The sequence below is a fragment of the Leuciscus leuciscus genome, assembly GCF_965113295.1.
Source record: "Leuciscus leuciscus genome assembly, chromosome: 16".
Classification (NCBI taxonomy): domain Eukaryota; kingdom Metazoa; phylum Chordata; class Actinopteri; order Cypriniformes; family Leuciscidae; genus Leuciscus; species Leuciscus leuciscus.
Window position 1 is genome coordinate 28700054 of NC_138740.1, and position 25802 is coordinate 28725855.

Sequence of the window (25802 nt, forward strand, 5' to 3'; positions counted from 1 at the left end):
ACTGCCACGTGAAGGACTGTTAAGGCAACAGCAGAGATTTGACTTCATGGGGCGAAAAAGAAGCTGCCAAAGTTTACAATGGAGTTGAATTTGTGTGGAAATGACAGGAAAGTGACCCAGCTAGCAGCTGCGGTATAAATAAAAGGATTATTTCAGCATCGGTCTTCAATTTCGCTGTCTTTAGTAAGTAAGCTACTGTTTGCTAGCTAATTAGCATATTACTCTGTCACGTATAAACCACCTGCTAAACAGGTGTTTTTGTAAGATATGCTGGTTTTATTGGTATTTTTGTGCAACTAGTCTAAACCCAAAATAGAATTCATCTGTTTCCATAAGTTGGCGTGGTTGTTTACACATTAAATAGCTGTAACGCCCATAACACTAATGCATGTCATCACTGCTCTAATGGCAACAGAAACACTGCGTCATATTTAACTGGCATACTTATTTTTCCATCGGATTATCTCGAAAATGGTTTTGCAAAGGTGTGTTAAGCTCAACTAAATCAGAAGTTTACTTCCAGAAAAGTCGCAGTTCAGACTCCTTGACTGTTTTCATGAATGAATGACAGCTTGAGAACATGATGCAACTGAATGCATTCTCCATAAATTGAGTGACTTTGTCTTTTTAGAAATGGGAGCTGAGCAGGAGGATGAAGCTCGGTGCCTGTATCCTGTAAGTATCATGGATCTCAACATCTCATGTCATTTTTGTTGCAGTTGATTTGTTATGCATGTGAATGGATCATTATCAGTTGTGTCATATTTTTCTTCTGAAAAACAAAAGAACAAATAACACCGACATGATAAACAGATAGACAGGAGAGTAATACCAATATAGATCAAGTAAAGTTTAACATATATCAGAGTACTACATATAAAAATGTAAGATATTACTTAAATACATAATAGCTTTAAATGTATTTTGTTCAAAGGGATTAGGCTAGTCAGGATGGGAAATGTGTTCTGCGTATATTTATAATTAAGAATATGTTTCATAATTTCTGCCATAAAGAAAAGAAAACTTTTAAAAAGAAGAATAAATAAATAAATATACAACAATAAATCAAAAACACTGCTTATGTGATTTCTTTTTAATCGTTTGGCCACTCCCTTTTTATTTGAAATGCACAGTAGAAAAATAACAGAAAACTGGTTTGGAATGACACGTGAAAGGAGGAGTAAAAAAAGTGACTATTTTCTCTTTTGGTAAACTATCCCTTTTAAAAAAAATGAATGCTGGATTATGTATTGAGCAGATTGATCCCTTTATTTTTGCAAGGGGAAGTACTGTGTTTTGTGCAATACAGGAAGGAGCTGAATAAGCACTGGCCCTTTTGAGTCTCATATGATCTTGGTATGAATAAAAATAAATAAACATGATTTCAAAGAAATCCCACATGAGCCGGGTTTTTTTAATTTTTTTATTGCATTGTTCTGTGGAACAAAAATAAATGAATTATAAATACACATAAAAGAGTGTTTTATCCGGGGTTTTTATTTTCAAAACCCTGGGAGTGTGTCTGACTGTTTGTGTATTGGTATGTATTTCCTCAGGCTATTGGGAGTGAAATTCGTTCCCGACTGCAGCAGTTTGTGGAGGAGAGGATGCAGACCACCATGGTACAGAAACGAAGTGTTCCCTGAATTACTTTGGAAAACTGTCTTATCCCTTATTACTTTCCCATGTGAAAGGGAAGACACTGAACTGGCTCAGATCAGATGTACAGATTATGAAACAAGTGACAGACATTTCAAATACTTTAGTTCAGGTTTAAGCAGGTTTGTGTTGACCGATACAGCGTTTAATCAGATTATAATTTCTTGCAGTGTTTTTATCAGTATTATTTGCTCTACAACTGACAGCATGTTTTGTTTTGTCAAGTCCAAGTTCATCTTTCAGTTTTCCTGTAATATCAGATAAATTCCCTTATCTTACATTTCTTTAACTGTTGTTTGTTCCAGCTGACGGGTATTTTGATCGGTGCCGTGGTGGCTGTGTGTCTGATAGGAATCTCTGTACTTCTCCTCTACCGCAGATATAAACTGGCGAGTGGGTTTCCCTTTTGTTTCCAAATTGTGTTGTTTTCAGCGTGTTGCTCAGCTCTGATTCTTGAATAAGTGTTGTGTGGCTTCAAAAGTGTGGGTTCAATATGATGGAGGTTCTCACGTCTGCATTTATTTGTAATATCAGTAATATTGTAAAATTATGTTATATATTGTATATCTTATTATATTGTAAAATATATTTTCCTTGAGAATGATTCTCCAGGAATCATTCTAATATGCTGCTTCAGTGAAATTTTTCTTATAATCATTGTTGAAAACATGAAACAGAAGTTGCGATAGTTTTTTCTTCCCTATTGTGACGTATATCTAAGTGAAACAACTTCTCAAACTAGAAAAAATGTAGGACGGGACTCTTGTCCATTTGGAATTGATAGGATCGTTGTGGTTTGCTTTTGCTGCAATCTCGAGGTTGTCCCACTCTTGGGCCGTAAAACTAAAAGTGTCCCCAAAAAAGTGATGTCAGCGCAAGCGAGAGTGGAATTTTGTTTTTGATCGAAGATTAAAAGGGCACATGAATAAAGAAAATAAAATGATGTGCATGGATAAATCATGTATAATACACACTGCAATATTCTATACAATTTTATTTCATGGTGACTTTAATATTTTTGTGGATCTTTGATACATTTAAGGATTCTTTGATGAGTAAAAAGTAAAAGAACAGTATTTTTGTCATTTTTTATTTGTTACATTATACAATGACTTTACTGTCACGTTTGATCGATTTAATGCATCTTTGCAAAACAAAACTATTAAGTCCTTTAAAAAAATGTTTTGAACTGCAGTGTATGTGTTGAGCAGTTTGCTGGAATCTCATTATGCATTTGCTTGTGTGTATTTTAAGGTCAACAGGCTGGTGTTCCTCGCTATCGCTTCAGAAAAAGAGATAAAGTGCTCTTTTACGGCAGGAAAATCATGAGAAAGGTGAGTCACATCTTGCTGAAACCCATTTGCTTTCCTGTGATTTGCACCCTGTTTTAGCTGCTGATTAATGGTCACATTCACAGTAGTCTATTTGTGCTCCAAGATAAATAGCTGATTGTTCAGACTCTGACCCTGCAGAGACCTGTTCCACAAATACTCATTTATTGGTGTAATTAAAATGTACATCATCAGCTGAAAGTTTAGTCTTCCTCCGTTAGAGGGCAGCATAGAGTGTGCGAAGTGGAATATCCTGAACATGTGCCACTGTCCATAACCTGTATGACTAACAGCCTGATCTATTTATTTACTATCCATCCTCCACTTGGTTTTTCTATTTCTGTCTCTCAGGTCCAGACCTTGTCCTCGACACCAACCTCCACTTCGGTGTCTAAGCAGCGCTCTCGGAAGAGGCCTAAAGTTCTAAGTATAGCGCGCAGGTATGTTTAGATATACCTCATTTTTACGGAACAAATGCCATCTCGTATTATCACCCACACAGTTTAAGTGAGAAGATGGTTTGAATCCTGCTATGATGTCATGCAGGATCTTGCGGATCAGGAAGGAACCACCCACTTTGCAGCCCAAAGAACCCCCTCCCTCTCTCTTAGAAGCAGATCTCACCGAATTCGATGTGCAGAACTCAAACCTGCCTTCAGAGGTGCTCTACATGCTCAAGAACGTCAGGTGAACAACTCTGACCCTCACATGATCACAGCTGAACTGCAAATCACATTATATATTTTTCAGCCTAGTGGAATGTTGGTGTTCTTCTAAAGTTGAATGTTAATGCATTTCAGGGTACTTGGTCATTTTGAAAAGCCCTTGTTTTTGGAGCTGTGTCGGCATATGGTGTTTGTGGAGCTGCAGGAGGGAGAGGGGCTGTTCAAGCCAGGGGATGATGATGACAGCATCTATGTGGTTCAGGATGGAAGGCTTGAGCTTTGCATTCATGAGTTTGTAAGGATGAGCCATGGGAGTACCTTTTAAAATTCATTAGACTTCATTAGAGCACTGGTTTAGGGAATGTCAGTTAACTTGGTCATCAACCTCATGCACACTAATGCATTTCAAGTTATATTATTATTATTATTATTAATTATTTTAATTATATTTATTTGTATATATTTACATAAATTTAAAAACAAATTAGATAAATTAAATTAGATATGATGCATTTTATAAAGTATGGAAAAAGTTGCTCAACCCCAGACAACCAATATATATATTAAATGATGCATTATTATAAATTATAATTATGTATATTCATTATATTTTATACATTTAAAAAACATTATTGAAAAAACAGCTTAATCCAAAGCGCTTATTTATATAAAATATTTATTTAAAATATTTGTGATCATGTTTAGTCAAACATCTGAGGAAAATGGTTAATGTAAAATATGAATAATAATAAATAAATAAATAATTAAATTATATATGATATATAGGCTATGGGTGTACAATTTTAATGATGAAAATACAACTAATAAAATAGTGTTTGATTGGGTCCAATAACTTTTATTAAAGATCTGGTCTGTTAACAGAAATGTTATAGGTACGAAACCTACAGCAATTGATTCATGAACAATTACCATAATTTCCTTGATTAAGATCCTTAACCTCTGGTTAGTCTAGGGGGGTCTGTCCCTGCAATAAATTCCCTGTAGGTCACTTTGGATAAGAACTGTCAGCTAAATGGCAAATGAGTAATTAAACTTAGTGCCCCTCTTGATGTTGTCATATTCTCCATTGGGGTGTGTGTGTCTTTCAGGATGGCACAGAGCCTGTGGTGAAGGACGTGTTGCCCGGGGACAGCGTTCACAGTCTGCTCAGCATTCTAGACATCATTACAGTAAGTTCTCTGTCTGCCTTCCTGATAACTTATCCTGCTCTAGTGCATTGAGATTCATTTTGGATATTTCCTTTCTCTTCAGGGTTATCCTGCTCCTTATAAGACTGTGTCTGCTCGTGCGGCGGTCAGGTCTACCATTTTGCGTTTGCCTGCCTCAGCTTTCCAGGCAGTGTTTGAGAAATACCCAGAGACGCTAGTGAGAGTCATACAGGTACAGATGGGCTTGAACTCCCCCATGGCTTTCTGCTTCAATGTGACCTCTGTCTTACTGAACATATGTCTCAACCACACTATAATAACAGGCCATTTTCTACACATTTTTATATCATGTTTTTTTTCTCTAAGGCCCCAATATACTCACGCCGAGGTTCTTTTTCATCTTTTGCATAGTGGTTAAAAATAAGTTTGAAATGCTTGAGTAGCAATATTGTGATAGTTTGCATCAATATGTAAATCTGTGTTGTGCACTTTCCTCTCAGTAACAAAAACAACACAACAAAAATAACTGTGATGAGAAAACAGCAGTTAAAAATAGCATATGATCGTAGTGATGTGGATATGTTTGCCCAAGCTCTGCAATTCAGCATGTCACGTTTAAAAATATAGCACTTTATACTATAGATTGCTGTCACTGTTACTATTAAGCTGCTTTCCAGTTGTTCATGTTTTACTTGTCTTGCGTCTGACCTCTACGGACTGAACAGAAGAAATGAACCAGAGAAGATTTTCACATCAAAAAAGGAGGAACCCCCAAAGCACACCTAAATATTACATAATCCCCACGGACCAATGGTTTTCACAAGCCGTTTTCACAAACTTTTTCCGTAAAGTTCACTTTGGCAAGCTGTTTTCTCCAAAATCTTTCTCCAAACTCCAAACAATCTTAGATTTGGCCTGATTTTGTTTGAAAGGATGTCATATTAGTTCGTTCTTCAATTTCGCTTGAAGTATATTTGGGCCTGTAATGTTCACCAGGATTTCTCTCTCTCTTTTTATACAGGGCGGGACTGTATAAAAATAATAATATAATATACCTTTAATAGATCTATATGTAAATTACTTGCATTTGGCAGCACAGTTCACACTGTAGTTCTTCAGGGTGGCCAAGTAGCTAAATACTAGGGATGCACAAATATAAAAAAAGTGAATGGATATCGATAAGCCAGTAATTATTTTCATATTATTACCTATAATTAAATGGCCAATATTACAATTCTGTACCAACAAATATAAATAAATACTATTATAACTAAATACTAGTTATTGTAACTATTATAATCTATACAATTAAACTAAAAACCAAAATCAGTCATTATAAATTATGCAATATAATTGGATATTAATTTTGAGATTTGCTAAAAATTACATTCAACAGTGTTAATCAGTTATTAGTATTAAGTTAAAGGAAATGTTAGATGATGGATAAGGTTATTTAAATGTTAAAATGAAGCAAATGAAAACAATTAAATATCCAATATTGGCTGATACATTAAATAAATAAAAAATATATATTAATTTAATATGTAATGTTGACCCAAAACTTTTAATGATGCTGTTAGTACAATTAAATTAAATGACTTTTTAGTTTTTGCAGTTCAGTCTTCGTAAATGGTCAAGGTGGGCTTGGTATGGAACATGATCATTTGAAAAGTTAGACTGTGTCTAAATTGCATTTCAAATATCTTTTTCATAGAAGCAAAGAATCCCCCCCCCCCATTTACACCCCATTTAACTGCATAGACACTGGTGTCTTATTTGCAAGATTTCAAACTGTTATTTACTGGAGTAAGCGTTAATTTGTGGCTTATTTCTGTGTTTAGATAATCATGGTGCGCCTGCAGAGAGTCACTTTCCTGGCACTTCACAACTACTTGGGGCTGACGACCGAGCTTTTCAATCAGGTTTGAGAGAGCGCGTACACACGTACATCTCAGCATTATTACTTTTAAGATCACACACACTCAATCACTTCTAAAATATGTGCTTTCTCACACACACACACACACACACACACACACACACACACACACACACACACACACACACACACACACACACACACACACACACACACACACACACACACACACACACACACTCTCACCGTTATTTCATGCTACGTTAACCTCCATCCGCATTATCACTCCTGTGCTGGAGCTGTAAAACTCAGCTAGATTGAATAACATGGATCATAAGACCTCGGCTTTCATTTAAAGGACACCGACTTTAACACCCTCTGGGTGAAAATCTCCCATCAGCCATCACTGTATGTCATGGCACAACCCTACACACACACGCAGCTCTCTTCTACCTTCACAGTGCGGGCAGGCCGAGGGAGTTGTTTTCCGTTTTGATTTAAGAAGTACTTTTAGCTTGCGCTGTGAATTTGAGTGCTCTCCCATCGGCTATAAATGCGATTTAGTCCTGTCAGCAGGCAAGGTTACGTGACAACACAGCATAAACTCAGTGCAGTTCTCACACTTGTCATTTTGAGATAAAAAAAACAAAAACAAGTGATGAGTTTTAGTGTAAAAATCAATAAGGTGGAAGGTTCGATGGAAAATAAGGATGCTGATCTACTTCAAAGTTTCTTTGAAATATCATATTTGTGTTCCTGTTTGTTTCATACCTTTGAAATTGAAGTCATAACTCTTTTTTTTTTTAAGTCAAGCTGGCTTTAGAAAACTTTATATTAGTTTATGACTATATTTCATGAAAGTTTTATAGTACTTTTTAGTCATTTTGTAAATAAGTTGTTTATTGAATTGTTCTTTCTTTGGAGAAAAACCTCAGAGAGTCAATGGCTGTTACATCAGACCAGGAAAATAGTTTATGTGTGTCAGATGCTTGTATGTGGCTGTCTGAACTGTGAATGTGTGTACAGGAGAGACAAGCAGTGGCGCTGTTCACGGTCAACAGTGTGCTCACCGAGGGGAGTCCTTGCCGAGTCCCCCGCAGACCCCACTTCCAGACACAACCAGAAGACGAGCACCTGCAGGACTCCGGAGAGCACATGACACACTCAGGTAAACGTTTGTTTATATATATGTATATATTTATATATGTATATGTGTGTGTGCACTTAAATTCAGCAAAGACATTTATAATGTTACAAAATATTTTTATTTCAATGCTGGTGTTTTGAACTTTCTATTCAAAGTATCCTGAAAAAAAGTGTTAAAGTTTCCACCAAAATATTAAGCAGCACAATTGTTTTCAACATTGATAATAATAAGAAAAGTTTCTTGAGCACCAAATCAGTATATTATAATTATTTTAAGAGTCACATGACACTAAAGACTAGAGTGGCTGCTGAAAAAGTATATTAAAAAAATAAATCTATAGAAAACGCCTATTTAAATTAATTTAAATAATATTTCACAATGTTACTGTATTTTTTTAACAAATAAATTCAGCCATGATGAGCATAATAGACTTTTTTTTTTTTTACATAAAAAAAAATCTTACCATCTTACAGTCCAGGATTGGATCTCTTTAATTATTACAGACTGAGCTTTAGCCCAAGTAAAAAAACTTTTTGCATTTGCAATATTGACTATTTGCTTTTGGCATTTTGTCAGGTTTGGCTTTCGCCTAAAGACACTTTTTGCTCTTCTTTTTTTCCCACAAAAAAACAAAACAGATTTACTGTAATATTGTACTTGTCTGTTTTGAGAGTGATATAAATGTCTCATCACTTAGATGGAGGGCAAGCAGGTTCACACGAAAATCCGTCCATAGTTGCACGGAGGACTCGCTCGGTCTCGATGCCTGTAGAGAGTTCAGGTAACAGTTCACCTACCATCTGCCTATCCATCCATTCTTATTCACGCCACACAGACTTGCTTTTACACACAAATGAGACCTCTAGTACTGAAATCTACAAACTAGATCTGGTTTCTGTGTGTTTGTGCAGGAGTGGCAGGAAATGACTTGAACATGGCCTATGAACGGGCCCGAGTCACCATTGACGATCCTCCATCCAATTCTGTCATTCACAAGGTCTTTTCTTCCTCCATCTCATCTGTCTCTCATCCTAAATATCTGTATATATCAAAACAGCATTGATATAATTTGTTTTATGTTCTTTAGTCCATTTTGAAGAAGAGTGTGACCATGCAGCATGCTCCGTCCGCTGTGATTCACTACACAGACAATGCATCACACTCTGACGTGCCCCCTAGTAAAGTGGGCGCCATATTCCAGGCCGCCAAGAAGGACCTGCTGGGGATTATTCCACTGCAGGTCAAATATACATCACCATTAGTGGGATATGTGTTCTTGGTTTATGTATATTTACATGGATTTTTGTGTTTGTTTGTATTTATTGGTGCTGTGTTTGTCCAGGACCCCAGTTTGCTGGAAGGCAGGGTGACGCTCCATCAAGTTAAAGCTGGATCTATTGTAGCTCGCCAAGGAGATCAGGTCAGACATCACAGTAAATGCATATCTGCTAACTACATGGGCGGCAACTTCATTAACATAGAATTACGTAAGGATGCATATAAAATGAGCTATTTTAGGTGAGGTTTAATGTTACTATCTACTTTTAAGTTAGCTTTTGCTTCAGGAGAAGACCTATGCTGCCCAAAAATGCTGTCTAAGTAGGCAACTTACTAGGTTTTGAAACATTTAGTGAGAATATCTAGACAGTGTAGTTTATAATAATAATAATAATAATAGATTTTATTTATAACGCACTTTTCATTCCGAAGAATCTCAAAGTGCTACACAAAAGAACAACAATAATAACTACAGAATACTAAAAACCATAACAACAATAAAACAATCAGCACATAAAAGCCTTTCTAAATAAAAAAGTCTTATATGGATCCCTTTATATGGATTTATAATGCGTTACCGTGTCAAAATCATTTGCTTGACTGTTTGGCTGTGTGTTCCTCAGGAAGTAAGTGTGCAGTTTTTGATTTCGGGCACATTGCATGTGTACCAGCGGATGATTGACCGAGAGGAGGACACGTGTCTGTTCGTGGCTCACCCAGGAGAGCTGGTGGGTCAGCTGGCTGTACTGACGGGAGAGCCACTTATCTTCACCGTACGGGCACATCGTGACTGCAGCTTCCTGTCCATTTCTAAAACACATTTCTATGAGTAGGTATTCAGTCCACTACTAATGTTAGTCCAGTTTACACCATGATCATGTTCCAAAATCACTTCCATTCAAAAGTTTGGGGTCAGTTACTTTTTTTTTCTATTGAAAAAAATAATACTTTTATTTAGCAAGGATGACAGAAATGACAGTAAAGACCTTTCTAAAAAGGTTATTTTAAATTGTAATAAAATTTCACAATATTACTGTTTTTACTGTATTTTTGAACACATAAATACATCCTTGAGGAACATAAGAGACTTCATTCAAAAACATTTAAAAAAATCTTACTGACCCCAAACCTTAGAATATTAGTGTAGCCAAACTTTACTACTATCAACATAAAGTCTGGTCCACTTTTCTGGTCATTCTGGCTAAAACAGCTAGTTAACATCTGACCGATATTTAAAATGATCCATCAATTTATATAATAGGCCATTATTGAAAAACAGTGTCATCCATAACTGCTGTACAGAAAGCACAGAAGAAATTAGCATTAATACTTGTGGCCATTTATTTCTGGCCACAAGTAATAATGTTTACCTCTATATGTATGTATTGAAATGATATTGTAACCATAATTTTAGTTTTTTTAATTGAAAAACTGTTGATTTTGTCATGAATATAACCATTGCTGCTGATATGGCATCAAATCATAAATAAGTAAATCTTTATAATTGGCTAATAAATTCCTAGTATGTCTTCTATAGTATAATACATAGTTATATGTAACTTCTTGTTGACATTGGCTTGCAAATAATGAACATAAACTCACTCTTTTTGCTGGTTTTAATGGTTTTTCAACTGACACGTTGATTCACTCCCGTGTGTGTGTATGTTGTCAGGATCATGCGAGCTGAGCCCACAGTGGTGCTGAATGTGGCTCATACAGTTGTAAGAAGGATGTCATCTTTCGTCAGACAGATTGATTTTGCCCTTGACTGGATGGCTGTGGAGGCGGGGAGAGCTGTCTACAGGTTTGCTTCATTTCCTCATATTTACTGTTTACTTTTTTCCTCCTCCTTTCACACTATTTATTTTCTCTCTACCTCTTTATTAGTGTAAATACTTCTTATTAACAGATATTATTGTTTCATCAGCTACACTCAGTTTCACTAAATCATGCAATATCCTTAGACAAACATTTTTGGTATGGGTAAACAAACACCGTGTTATTATAGGTAAAGACACATTTTTTTTTTATTTTTTTTTTTACCAGTATCAATAAGGTTGGTGACTTTGTAGTGGAAGCAGTTACAGTAGCAACAGGAGGACGAACTCCTTATTAACACCCTGGGTTTTGAAAAATAATGAACTACCCTTAAGAAAATATATTTTTTTTTTAAGAAATTAATACTTTTATTCAGCAAGGATGCATTAAATTGGTCAAAAGTGACAATAAAGGCATTTATAATGCTATAAAAGATTTATAATTTTGAACTTTCTATTCATTAAAGAATACTGAAAAAAAAGTATTTTATCACGATTTCCACAAAAATATTAAGCAGCACTTAATATTACATTTTAAAATATATTCAAATAGGAATTATTTGAAGTTGTTATAATATTTCATTTCACTTCATTACTGATTTTGCCTTGGGCATGAGAGACTTCTTTGAAAACATTTTACTGACCTCAAACTTTTGTAAGGTGTGTTCGTTCGATAAGTGTCTGTTTGTGTGATGTTTGTATGTCCACATATTTTTTTTGGCTGTGTAGTCTATATATTAATATTAAGTGTATTCCTGAACAGTTTATCTGGGAGCTGCTCTCAGGAGAGCCAAAAACACTCTATTGTCATGATTTTTTTTTTTTTCATCTTTTCCTATGCCTTCTCAGTAAGAGCTTTGGACAGAATACAATCTAATAAACTTGGCGATTTCTTCTTCTCCTCAGCCCCTCTGGCTGAGACAGATAAGCTTTCTCAGCATTTCATAAATCTTCTATGATAAACGACCCCATCCTTTCTCTCTCTCAGGCAGGGCGATAAGTCTGACAGTACTTTTATAGTGCTCAGTGGCCGCCTGCGTTCCGTCATCATGAAGGAGGATGGGAAAAAGGAGCTGACTGGAGAGTATGGCCGAGGAGATCTCATTGGAGTGGTGAGCTTTTCCACATGCACAACATATAGTGTAACGTCTTCAAATGGTTCAAAACTGTGCTAGTAACCAATTATTGCACCTTGCCCAGAGTTTCTCAGGATTTGTTACCTTTTTTTAACTTTATTTTTTGCTAAGATGACTCAACAATGAATCATCAGATATCGTTCCATTTTATATAATGCTGTGAATGTACTATATAGAAAGTCTGCCTATTATATGTGTAGTAGTGACGTTAATGTACTGGCAATGGCATTGATGTATTCAGTGAATATGTGCCACCTAATCAGGTGTGCCAGTATCTCAGTATCCCAGTACCTCCCAGGAGATCCCTCTGTCTCATTATTCATAATGTTTTATTGTGATTGGCTGACGTCTCAGTAGTGACGCCTATGCTGCTAAGAATACCTTTCCATGGTGATGCCATGGTTACGTTGCCTGGAGAACGGTGGTTCATTGTCCATGGATGCGAGTGATGTGACGCCTGTTTTGAAGATCCAAATTTAGTCTCAATCTACGTCACAGATTGACTATTTCTAGATATTGGAGTTTTGTGACTGCTGATCTTTGCTCTAATCATGAAACCTGTATGATTTACTTTTTTGGTGAATAACAAATTTCATATGCTTAAATGCTTTCCGAAGACTTAAGTTATAAAGCATGAGTCATAGTGTTATTTTAGAATTATATACTACTATCATATTTGATCATATTTTGAATTCTCTTCTATTTTTTTTTTTTTCAGTTTTCCTTTTATTTTTGGTAATTTTGTTTCTATACAAAATGTTTCTGTATAGCTTAATTTTTTTATTTAACTTTTTTCCAAGTAAGTTTTTCATGTGTTTTGTGTGCATGTATGTGTGTGAATGTAGGTGGAAGCTCTGACCCATCAGAACAGAGCAACTACTGTTCATGCTGTTCGGGACTCAGAATTGGCTAAACTACCTGAGGGCGCTCTCAGTTCCATCAAGAGAAAATTCCCACAGGTATGCCAGCCCCACTGTATTTGCTTTATAGCCAGAAACTGCAGTGTTTAGAGTTTCTCTGCTCCCTCTGTGTCTGTATAATATCAGCCTTGTTCTCTGTATTTGATCTCATTAGGTAGTCACAAGGCTTATTCATCTGCTCGGACAGAAGATCCTCCAGCAAGTTAATGGACCTTTAACAGGTGTGTGTGTGTAAAACTATCAGTGTTCCATCTCCTGCATCAAAGGCAAAGGTTTCTAGGCTCCATTAATGTATGATAACTGCTTTGTATCTGTATTTTAACATCCAGCTCGCAGTCTAGCCCTACACACTCCCGGCAGTAAATGGGACGCGGGGAACCCTGCCTCAAACCTTTCCACCGTCACTGTGCTCCCGGTATCAGAGGAGGTTCCTCTGACCGCGTTCACCCTGGAACTTCAGCATGCACTCTTAGCTATTGGTGAGGAGTGCTATATTACATCGATTTTAAATGAAAAAGATGAGAAGGTTTACAATTGGAGAGGAAGCTTGAGTCAAATTTATGTCTTCCAGGTCCCACTCTTCTCTTGACAAGTGACATCATCAAACAGCGCCTCGGCTCTGCTGCATTAGACAGGTACGGCATCAAAGTGTCATTATATAATTTATATGGCATCAAATATTAGTTTATATAAATGTGTGCCCACTCCATCTATCAGAATATGCAAATGTATTAATACATGCAGATTTTGTGTGTTCAGCTGAAAAACAACAACACTCATTTTTTGTTGTTTTTACACATTAAAGTAGTCGTTTGATGAGCGAGATGAAAGCTGTTTTGTGATATGTAAATGAACAACACAATTAACCCCATAACTAATCAGTCCGCATGAGTTCTGGTCCCTCTAACCCAGCATGAGATCTTCCTTTTTCCTTGTTGTTGCTGATGTTTGTCTCAGCTGTGTACCGCTTTTTGTGGTTTCTGTTAGATTAAATTCAGAAAACCTTTAAGTGCCAATACTGTCCTGGTTTCTGTCAAGATTATTGACAAGCTCTCATCCATCACATGTTTATTGGTTAGTTTAACAGCAATAGATCCACTGAGACAAGGATCCGAGTCCAACACACATTCATCAAAGTAGCTTGAAGAGGACTCCTGAGTGTAATGTTCACTCATCCTCACAAAAAAAATGTACAATGTAAAATCTATTCCTCATAAACTGTAGGAATGTCTTTGTTAAATCTTACATGGTGTTAAATTTATTTGAGTTCATGACATACACATAGGCTACACTACCATTCAAAAGTTTAGGGTCAGTAATATTTTTTTATTACAATTTAAAGTCTTATGTTTTAATATATTTTAAAATGTAATTTATTCCTGTGATGGCAAATTTGAATTGTCAGCATCTTTACTCCAGTCTTCAGTGTCACATGATCATTCAGAAATCGTTCTAATTTGCTGATTTGCTGCTCAAGAAATTTTTTTTATTTTCAATGTTAAAAACAGTTGTGCTTCTTAATATTTTGGTGGAAACTGTTAAAAAAAAATTGGGAGTTCTTTATATTCTTCAAAGTAAAAAAGAACAGCATTTATTAGAAACAAAAACATTATAAATGAAATAAGAAATGTGCTGTGATTGGTTAGCCGGCCCAGTGTGTTGTGATTGGCAGCGCATAGCAGAAGAACTCCTTAGCCCCGCCCACTCCCATGAAGCACCGTAAATGACGTAATCGAGTTGGTCTCCCTATGCTCTCAAAATACTTAAATATTTGAATGCATATTTTGCAAAACCTTAAAATATATTATATATCTCGACATTTTTGAATGAGTAGTTTATATTTATCCATCGTTTTTCATTCGATTACGCTGTTCGCAATGTTTCAAGAGATTGTGGTTCTTGTAGTCCGAATTTCAAATGCTTTTTTTTACTTCAAATCAAAATTTGTTGTTATATTGTAGCTGATTGGTTTGGCTCATGTCTTATAACGCTTCAACAAAGACTTTTTTTAAATCCCTATGGGGGAAATGAATGGAAAAAATACTTCCTGAACCAACGCCGCTGAAAAAGTGGGCGGGCACTGTTGCACTCTATGCATCATAGATATTTACTTGTCAAAAGGTGTGGGACCCCTACATCTGTTCACACATTTCATAATTTAACAACTGAAGTCATTAGAATCCTTATTTCAATTGACTTCGATGTTTGTTTATTTGTTTATAAAAATGTAACAGGTTCGATTATCTAAACTTTTAGAAATAACTTACAATCCAGTGAACAAACTTACAATCCAAGTTATTTGCAGAGACCATGAAAAGTAGCTAAAAATAGTTTCGCTCTACTCCAGTGTGCATGAGTACAGGTTGTCGAGTTGGCTGGGTCAGCAGGAAGACATCCACCGCATAGTCCTGTATCAGACAGATGTGTCACTCACCCCATGGACTCAGCGTTGCATCAGACAGGCTGATTGCATCATCATCGTGGGACTGGGAGAGCAGGACCCAGCCGTGGGAGAGGTATGATGGTGTTACATCATCAGAGTGAAAAACACTTACATGAACTGGTGCTACTGTAAATTATGTACCAAGATTCTGAGCTACACCACTTTTGCTAAATCCACTGGAAACTGAAGAGTCTTTATTATAAAAACTCTTTAGTTCAACAGACTCAAATGAAATGGGCTTCAAGGCTTAATTTATCATTCTCTCTGGATGACAGGTACTTTTATACGTTGGGGCCAAATAATATTAGGTTGTTTGAACCATAACACACCTACTCCAGGTGCTGTTTTATTCTTTTTTACTGTAAGTCACTGCTGAACTACTCTGATCACAGGCAGTATTCAACCATGTTGACGGGACTCCAGTCGAACTGCAGGACTTACTTAGTTATTTTCCTAAAGAGCAAGTGATTCATCATTTTAGTGCAGCAGTGGTTTTGGGCAGTCTTTCGGCTTTGTGTTTGAAGTTGGATCAGAGGTCCGGGGTATTTCCTTTTGATCGTGTATATCCTTCAAACTTTAAAGGGGACGGCCGCTATGGCACTGCTCTTTGAATCAGGGACTCAAAGATGTTTTAAACAAGTTTGAAATAGGTAATCGTATTCACAGGAAAAGAATTGAGAGAGGATGTAGGTTTTCTCTTAAACGTCCCAGTATTCTTCTGAAAGAAGTGACCTTGTGAAAGAAATGGATATATTTCTATTATATTTATGGATTGGTTCTGCGTTCAGTGCATTCCATTAAAGAAATGATTTTATTATCTTAATGCATTTTGACGGAGTGTTGTCTAGTTTTGAAGGGATGATATTCAGCCCTCTCTTTGTTTGTCTGTCTCTATTTCACTCAGCTGGAACGTATGTTAGAGGGGAGTGCGGTAAGAGCACAGAAACAGCTGGTGTTGTTGCACCGGGAGGATGGCCCTCCTCCCAAAGGAACAGCCGAATGGCTGAACATGCGGAGCTGGATCTCCAGGCACCTTCACCTGTCCTGCCCCCGCAGAGTCTTCTCCAAGAGGAGCCTGCCAAAATTGGTACAGCACTCAATATTACATCATGGTTTCACTGAAATAACAGACATTTTGAAAGTCATGTGATGGTCTAGCTCAGGGGTTTTCAAACTTTTAATGCCACAGACCCCAAAATGTAACGATGCAAGAGATTCCTTTATTTTATATAATCTTAATAAATAAAAATTATAATAAATTAATAAAATTTATTTTTTCCCCCTAGCATTCTCTGGAGTGAAGGGAAAATGTTTTATTGATTTGCCACATTTTAAATTATACATTTTGATATTTGATATTCTGTTCTTTTCTGAGTTTCCCAGGCTGCTACTGGTGTGTCCTTCAGCTCCATTGAATACGTGTTATGTCATGGCAAATATTCATCTCTTTCAGGATATAAAGAGAAAACAAACCACAAAGTAGAATTAATTACAGACAATTTTTACAAAAACCTTGAAGAAATGAAATTTTCTGATCTGCTTCATAGCTGAGATTGGAATAAAGACAATTTTAATGTTTTATGAATGGCACCAGTAAAATTCTTAATAAAAGGGTTTCCAGTAGTGGCCATCACAACGAGTTGGGTTGGCAGCTGTATTAATGAGCATATCTGACCCAAGACCAAGGTGATGTGAGAGAATTTTCTTATGTGATAGTCATTGGCGAATGTAACATGGATTTCTGGTATAGCTTTGGTTTAAGTTCCTGTGTCATTTGTGTTTTCAGAGAGAGATGTACCAGCGTGTGTTCCAGAAACCCGCCGATCGCCACACTGATTTCTCACGCCTGGCCCGTGTGCTGACAGGCAACACCATCGCTCTAGTGCTGGGGGGCGGAGGAGCCAGGTACTCTTACTTGTTGCACCTTTTAAAAAAACTGTAAAAGAGAAGAAAAACACCTCCACTGTTCTGAATGCATTTCCACACTCCCACTCTTGTTGACACTACTGTGGCATTTTCTTTTAAAAGCCCTTTACCACCCCCTCTCAGTCTTTGTTTGACCTCTTGCCTCTGTTGCTCTCTTTCTGTCATTTAATTTGATCTGACATCCTCTGTTTGTCTATTGTCTTTTTTTGTGGTTGGCAGGAGGTGTTTAAAGGTTGGTTGCTGTTTTATCCCTTTATTTCTGTGTAGTAACCTGTGATTGATTCTGTGTTCAGTGTTAAATCTGCCCAGTTTCCTTTTAGGCTAGGACAGGGTTGTCGATTTCAATCAAGCCATATTTGGGCATCATAATTTTTTTGGACAGATAGAACAGAACCAAAGTGAAAGGTTATGTATTGATTGGCCTCATATTACTGGGTTTATTTTCCCCCCCTCATCCCTCTTTTCATCCCTTCTTCCCTTTCAGGGGTTGTTCTCAGGTGGGCATCATTCGAGCATTGAGTGAAGCGGGAATCCCTATTGATCTGGTGGGCGGCACCTCTATCGGTTCCATGATGGGCGCGCTGTTTGCAGAGGACCGCAGTTACAGCAGGATGAAGATCAGAGCCAGAGAATGGGCCATGGTGAGAGACCACTGTAATGTTATGAAAATACACCACAGTGCTCATTAAAAAATGTAAATTAAGTACACTGAACCCTTTCCTATTCCTATTCTTTTTTTCCTGTTCTCTTTCTTTTACCTTTCCCTTTTTGGTTTTTTTTTCTGTTCATTTACTTTTGTTTTTTTCTTCTAATTTTATTTTATTTTCTTCATTCCTATTTTTTTTTACTCTTGTCCATTCATTTTCCATTTAAATTTGTCTTTTCCTTTTTCTTTTCCATTTGTGTACCTTTTCATTTTCCCACTCATTTTCATTTCCTTTCCCTTTTCCTATTTTGTTTTTAGTCATTTTTCCTTTTTCTATTAATTTTAATTTCTTTTTTCTTTTTCCTATTCCTTGTCTTGTTCCCTTTCTTGTTTTGTTGTTCTTGTTTTCTTTTCCTTTCTTATACCTTTTCATTTTCATTTCATTTCCTTTCCCTTTTTCTATTCTTTTTAGTCCTTTTTCGTTTTTCTATTCATTTTCATTTCGTTTTTCTTTATCCTATTCCTTGTCTTGTTCCCTTTCTTGTTTTGTTGTTCCCTTCATCAGCATTTATTTCCCCTTTTCTTTTTAATTTCTTCTTTTATTTAGGATCTAAATAAAGTGCCACTTAAATTGGACTCCAAAAGTCTAACTTTGTTCCCCTCTCTTTCTCGGCAGGAAATGACATCAGTGTTTAAGAAAGTGCTGGACCTGACCTACCCGATCACTTCTATGTTTTCCGGAGCTTCGTTCAACTCTAGCATTAATGCTGTCTTCAAGGACAAACAGATAGAGGTAGGAAACTAGTTCTTTTTGGCTCAAGAAATCCTACCCAGGATCGCAATCTGCCAAATTCAGCAGCTTAAATGTGTTTGGATTGTTTACAGGATCTCTGGATCCCATATTTCAACATCACCACAGACATCACCGCCTCCACGATGAGAGTGCACACTGATGGTTGGTACTGTCACATACTCCACCTGCATTTATGAGCCTCTACTTAACCAGGATAAATGTCTGATGTTTCCTGTCCCTCCATCTCAGGCTCTCTGTGGAGGTATGTGCGTTCCAGCATGTCTCTTTCTGGTTACCTGCCACCACTGTGTGATCCAAAAGATGGACACCTGCTCATGGACGGAGGCTACATCAACAACCTGCCAGGTGTGTAGTAGGACATCAGCTCCCCGCAGTAAAACGTCTTTAGGTCTCGACAGTGAAATCCCAAAATGCCATGACAGTCACACTTCTTCATGGATGCAAAGCTGCTAAAAACGTTCAACACTGCCAGACTTTAACTGTTGGCACAAAGTCCACAAAGTTTGTGGCTTATTCTGGCCACAAAATTCTGGCTTATTCTTATCCAAGAACCGCCTAATTAGACAGAGAAGATCTGTCTGGGGGAGGGTTCTGAAATAGTAAAAACCCCAATAATGGGGGGGTGGGGATGGTTATTTATATTTATACAAATAATAACAATTGCCTTACCTAATGCAGCAAAATCCTGCGTTTGGACCATGCCCATTTCTTCTGAAAATAGTAAGGGTATTTTTGTCTCGTCCTTTGCTATGTTTATCACTGTCTGTCAGTCATCACAATTTCGAGAGTGAATTCCGCATTTATATGTGGATGAGCCTATGTATTGAAACGTGTATGTGGCTGCTTTTCAAGCATGGAAAACAAATGTTTTATTCAAATTCTCAATATATTATAGGCCCATTTATTATTTTATATCTCCTAGACAGCGTGCAAAGAGCGCTTTATAATCACTAAAAAGCTGTCAAACATTCAATGAACGCGATCTCACAAAGTTCCGTTATATTAATCAGTGAAGCTGACTACACAATGAATCTCTTATTTACATAATGTCTACACTTTGTTAGAGAGGATTTTGGCGCGTGCAGAACTCAGCACTGGGCAAAAACTTGAGCGGTGAGTGGATTCTAACTTAAACACTTGTGATTAGCCATTGCGTTCAAGAGATCAACAAACATGTCTGTGAATGGCTACGTTACTCACCAAAGCAAAACATGTTTTAATCATGAAATTTAATCATTTGATGAGCGCAAACACAAATAAGCTGGATCTGCCAACTCTTTTTCACTATTATTACGAAGAAAACAAATCCTAGACCAGCAGTTATGGGCAGCTTTTCCCTCTAAAAGCAATCAGTAGCAGAAGCAGGCAGTGGTTTGAGTGAGAAAATTACACGCTAGGATCAAGTCCAACTCCCTCGGCCTGGAGGGGGGCGCTGGGATGTCCATGGGGGGCGCCTCCCTCTGGCGCCGGGCCTGGGGCAAGACTGTGAGTGTGCCGTCTATGGCCAAGACTACTGCATTTGATCAGATCTGAAGGATTTGGCAATTTTGGTCTTTTTAATGATAGTGGTTAATTGTTGGTGAGGGTGTTGATTTCTATCCCTATTTCAGCGGATGTGGCACGCTCCATGGGTGCCAAGGTGGTTATCGCCATTGATGTGGGAAGCCAAGATGAAACTAACCTCACTAACTACGGGGATGCCCTTTCTGGCTGGTGGCTGCTATGGAAACGGTTCAACCCACTGGCTGAGAAAGTCAAGGTGATGGAGACATTAGCCAAGTGCAGTGTTTACTTAATTAGTTGTGTTTTCTAAGGCAAGCATGGCTATTACTATTACTCATACTTGTAAATGTCCGGTCACATTTACTGTTGTTCTGCGAAATACAGACATTTCAATAGCAATCCATGCGAATGACAACAGAAAGCTGCTTGGTTTGAAAATGACTGAGCTGTGCATCATATATCACTACACTATTGACAATAGACAGTGAACCTTTTTTGGCAGCAAAATTTCACTTATGTGACCTCACTTTAAGTGTCAACTGCTAGTGATTTATTAAACTTTTTACACAAGTTGCAGTGTCATTCATGTGATGGTGCGTGTCTTACCTGTGTACCAGTTTAAACGGATGATAAAACGAGCAAAAATATGCCATAGATTTGCATTATTGGGGGAACCTGAGCCATATTAACTAGCAACCAAACATCAATACCCTAGCAACCACACAGAATACCCTAGCAACTGCAAAAAGCTATAAAAAAAACGCAGAACATATTAGCAAACAGCAATCTACCAAAACATCCAAGCAAAAAAAAAAAAATGTAAGTCTAGTTTCTTTAATAAAGTTGTTGTGGATTCAGAATTTTGAAAGTTGTGTGTGACTGTTTCAGGTGTTGAACATGACTGAGATCCAGGCCCGACTGGCTTATGTGTGCTCAGTGAGACAGCTTGAATCTGTTAAGAACAGCGACTACTGTGAATATATCAGACCTCCCATCGACAGATACCGCACGCTCGAGTTCGGCAAGTTTGATGAGATCAGCGTGAGTTTTATCTCCTTCACTTTTTTACCATCTGCACCCTAAATATTCAGTCTTTCTCTTGCACTTATACTTTTTGGGTTTGTTTTGGTTTGCCACATGTGTGTTTGTGTGTGTGTGGCTGTGTGCACATATAGGAAGTGGGGTACCAGCATGGGAAGACAGTGTTTGACGTGTGGTGCAGGAGTGGCGTGGTAGAAAAGATGATGAAGGACAGACATCAGGAAGAATTCCACAAAACGCACAGCAACAGTGTAAGCCATAGGTCACCTAAAAGACTTTTCAGATGTAAGTTGTGTTAACAGTTCCTTACTTCAGTTTGTTGTTCTGCAGGTGGTGACCTGTCCCAATGCTTCCTTCACTGATCTGGCTGAGATCGTCTCACGGATTGAGCCAGTCAAACCAGCTCATGTGGATGGTAAATCAATGCTACACCTCTTGTAAATGTACTTTTTAAGATAACATTTGGCAGTCTGTTTAAGGGATTTTTGGCATAAATTCCCAGCATATTGATCTTTCTTTGGCTGCTTCTTAGTTGGATGTAATTTAGTGTTGTGTGATTTGTGTACAAACATCATTAAGCTAATGGGTCGGAATATCGCCATCTTTCCCTCAGATGAATCAGACTATCACACTGACTATGAAGAGGAGATGGCAGAGAGTGCTCTGTCAGACATGGAGCTCTACAACCATTACAGTGAGCACACAGAGGAGGAACTGACCGCAGACACTGTAAGTCTTGCATACACACACAGATTTAAAGGGACATTCTACACTTTTGTAGCATTTTATTCTTGTTCTTCATGTCGACTATTTCTTGCACCAACAGTCCTAATTTAAGTGAACATGATACATTTGTATCCCTTACAATTAGTTGTGCTGTGGTTGTGCTGAACCAGCTGAGGACAAGACACCATTATTAAATGATACATTTTTATAATTTTACTTCCTTTAGATCTGCTTTTAATGTGAGTTAGTGTCTTGAACCACAGAAAAATGTCCACCCTTTTTTCTTCCCCTTACAATCAAACTGTTACTGTGCCTTTAAGATGTTATGTCAGTATGGTGACCATATGTTAATGATGTCACCATCACCACCAGTCACCATGATCTGTTTTTGCTTCATGTCCAAAAGATTGCTATTTCAAATGCATGCAGATCTGTTAAATCTTCTATAAAAAATATACAATTGTATCAGTTTCCACAAAAATATTAAACGGCACAACTGCTTTCACATTGATAATAACAAAAATTGTTTATTGAGCACCAAATCAGCATAATAGAATGATTTCAGAAGGATCATGTGACACTGATGACTGTAATAAATTACATTTTTAAATATATTAAAAAGAGAAAAAAAGGTTATTTTAAGCTTTACAATATTATTGTGTTTACAATATTTTTGATGAATGCAGCCTTGGTGGTGAAAAAGCAACAACAAAAAAAGTCCTACAAAATCCTAAAAAATAAATGAATTGATTGTATTGGTCCTTATGCCCAGGATGAAGAATTGGAGAGGACTCGCAGACAGCGTGTGCGTTCTTCAGACGTGGAAGACGTGGGGCCTGTGTCCTCCGAAACACTGCAAACTTCCAGCCCTGACAGCCCTCCCACCCTCCACACCAGAAAAGCACACTGACAGGAACCCCTCCGTCCTGACCACTGACCCAGATATGAGCATGGTAGTGTACAAACACTGACACTCCCAAGATTTGGGGTTTGGCCCCGTGTATACATTCCAGGTACACTCCAACCAAATACATCCAAGCCTTGAGGAGCAAAACATTTGTATTTTGTGTATTTACACAAGCCTTTTTCCCCTCCTCTTGTGCAAAAAATCCTAAGAAAACATCTATATCTCTACTGTTGCACTGGGTAACACCTGTCCTTGCATCAGAGCGGTAACTCAAGACTATCCCAGAGTTTCTCTGAAGTTTCATGCTGACAATGAACTAAGTCTCAACTCTAGCCCATCTTGAATTACCGGTCAATAACAGAAGAAATTGCACGAGTAAGACAATCAGCTACAACACTGCAAACATTGTATTTACAAACAGTTATATTGGATTGCACACACAGTTGATTCTTTCTACTGTCAGTGAAAGTAGCAGAAAACAGTAAAATTATGATTTGGAGATAAAAAAGAAAGATATTGACTGTAGAGTTCTCTATTTATAAGCTCAGAAAAATAATGTTGACTTTTGTTTCATTAGACCATTTGACAAGTGGATTTGTCCCACAGCTTGGCTGTTCATGCAGGCCAACTTCTCCTTGCTGAGGGGTACCTGATCTGTGGACAGTAGAGTGATCGATTTAAACTAAACAGCATCGTATATCATACCGAATATGTCGGATGAGTTAACCATACCTCTAGCTGCTGCTGCGTGTGATCAAACACAAGCAAAAAAGCAAGCCTATCAATGCAATATTTTTTGTATTTCTTGTTTTTGTTGACAAAAAAGCCGTATGATACCTGTTGTGCCTTTTAACCTTAATATTAACTATGAAATGGGTAAGTGGTCCAAGAATGTATTAACAGTCTAATCATAATGCCAGTATTGACTAATATACATGTTTGAGGTAATGTTTGTGTTTTGATTATGTTGCCAGGACTGACATTAATTTAGAGATTTGTGGTCAGGCCATTCTTTTTGAATCTTCTGGAACAATCTTAATGCTTTGTGCCAATAGTTTTGCTTTAAATCTGTTGTGCTAAAGCTATGAAGAAAGCACTTACGTTGTCAACATTGGTTGTTCAGGATCAGTTTCTTTTCAAAGTTTGAAAAACCACAGTATGGACATCTGAAAGTCCAAACAATAAAAATATGCAATTGTTTTCTAACGACGGGAGAATCTGGTGTCATTCTGCAAACGTGTTAAAATGCTGATTTCTAATAAACTGCGTTTTGCCTTTGTCTTGAGTTCTAGTGTGAAGCTTTTGAAATATTTGTTTATTTGCATATGTTGCATAATGCAGGGAGGCTCACGTTTACCCTGTCTGCTGTATGCTGCACTCCAGGAGCCATGTGTGCCCGGCGGTAATTATGGAGATGAATTATGAGATTCGGCTCTAAATCCACGTTTTTTCTGCCTAATGGAGACTCTGCTATCTTCAATCATTGCTCAGAGCCAACTTTGAGCAAAACCGCCTCAGCAGGACGCTGCACGTGAGATTTAATGCACTCAGACATGTAATGAAGAAAAAGCACTTCCCAAATGAGTTTTGTGAAGTGAGAACTACGAGATAATCGTACATGATAAACAGACGTCTTATGCATCACATGAACTGACGTGTGCAACTGCACTGGGTGTGTGGTCAGTCAAGTGCTTTTTAGAGATATTGGAGAAACTGTTTGCAAATAAAAATGATACATAATAAAGTATTATATGTATATGTGTGTGTATAAAGATTTGAGACAAAACAATGGCACTGACATATTTTAAGATAATTTTGTTTTCAGTAAAAACAGCTCAAACGTACATTTTAGTCTGGGACTAGGATTAAGCCTTGTCTGTGAACCCGGCCAATGATGCACTAACTCAACGGCCTCAAACTCAGTAGAGTTCAGCTCTAACACACCTGATCCAGCTAATCAAGGTCTTCACTTCAGGATTATTAGAAACTTCCAAGCAGGTTTGGTTAGTTGGTGCTAAATAAAGGGTTGTGGCCCTCCAGGAAATGAGGGAGGGTACGTTTACACGACAACGATGTAGTAGGCCTACTAAAAATAGAAAAGTTTTTCCTTCGCGTTCATACGACAAAACAATGTTGTCAAAATGATAAAAACGCTGTATTGCGCATACCAGGCCAGTAGTTGGTGATGTCACTTTGTAAAGAAACACTACATGCCTATTGATTGAATAATATGCATGCACATGACGTCATCGTTTACGGACGAGAAAGGTATCGTTTTCAAAAACGTACTCTTTGAATCCTGTTTTCAAACGTTTGTGTTTTCAGGCCCCCAAAACGCTGTTGTTGTGTAAATAAACGGCCAAAACGCATAAAAGGTTTTCCGTTTTTAGTTAAAAATTTATTTTAAACAAGTTTCTTCCCATCTCTACAGGGTCCAGGAGAGCTGTGTGTCCGTCAGGCTGAGCAGATATGAGCAGATGCAGAAGTGCTAATAAGATAATGAGAGATGGCACAGTTTGGGTCAAAGGTGAGGAATGTGTCTGGATGTAGGATAGAGAAACCATTAAAGCTGGTCTTTATATAAACTGTAAAGCTTTGGGAAGGGTCAGCGCACAGACAATGACAGTGTGGTAATTATGCAGTCATTAGTGTATGAATCAGGAACATTTTATTTGCATTCACCTTTTTGTATTTTTTACACTGCTTGCAAGACGAGCTATACTGTCCTCTTTTATTTTATCTTGCCCACAATTTTCTGCAATTAATTCAGCCTGAACCTCTTAACCTATAGACTA

At 37.4% G+C, this 25802-nt stretch overlaps 1 protein-coding gene across 1 annotated transcript; it reads left to right on the forward strand.

Moving 5' to 3' along the window:
- pnpla7a (patatin-like phospholipase domain containing 7a) lies at window positions 1–24292 on the forward strand. Its single transcript, XM_082141190.1, has 36 exons — window positions 1–183; window positions 632–675; window positions 1557–1622; window positions 1965–2052; window positions 2914–2993; window positions 3342–3430; window positions 3537–3677; window positions 3791–3950; window positions 4765–4845; window positions 4928–5056; window positions 6666–6746; window positions 7730–7871; window positions 8548–8631; window positions 8762–8847; window positions 8938–9090; window positions 9193–9270; window positions 9752–9957; window positions 10801–10932; window positions 11934–12057; window positions 12927–13040; window positions 13156–13222; window positions 13331–13480; window positions 13573–13636; window positions 15349–15517; window positions 16349–16531; window positions 17231–17349; window positions 17855–18011; window positions 18693–18809; window positions 18902–18971; window positions 19059–19175; window positions 20441–20589; window positions 21222–21374; window positions 21509–21625; window positions 21705–21789; window positions 21988–22103; window positions 22873–24292. Exons 2-36 carry the CDS (start codon window positions 634–636, stop codon window positions 23008–23010), a joined length of 4047 nt encoding a protein of 1348 aa, XP_081997316.1. The 5' UTR covers window positions 1–183; window positions 632–633; the 3' UTR covers window positions 23011–24292.
- The last annotated feature ends 1510 nt before the right edge of the window (window positions 24293–25802 follow it).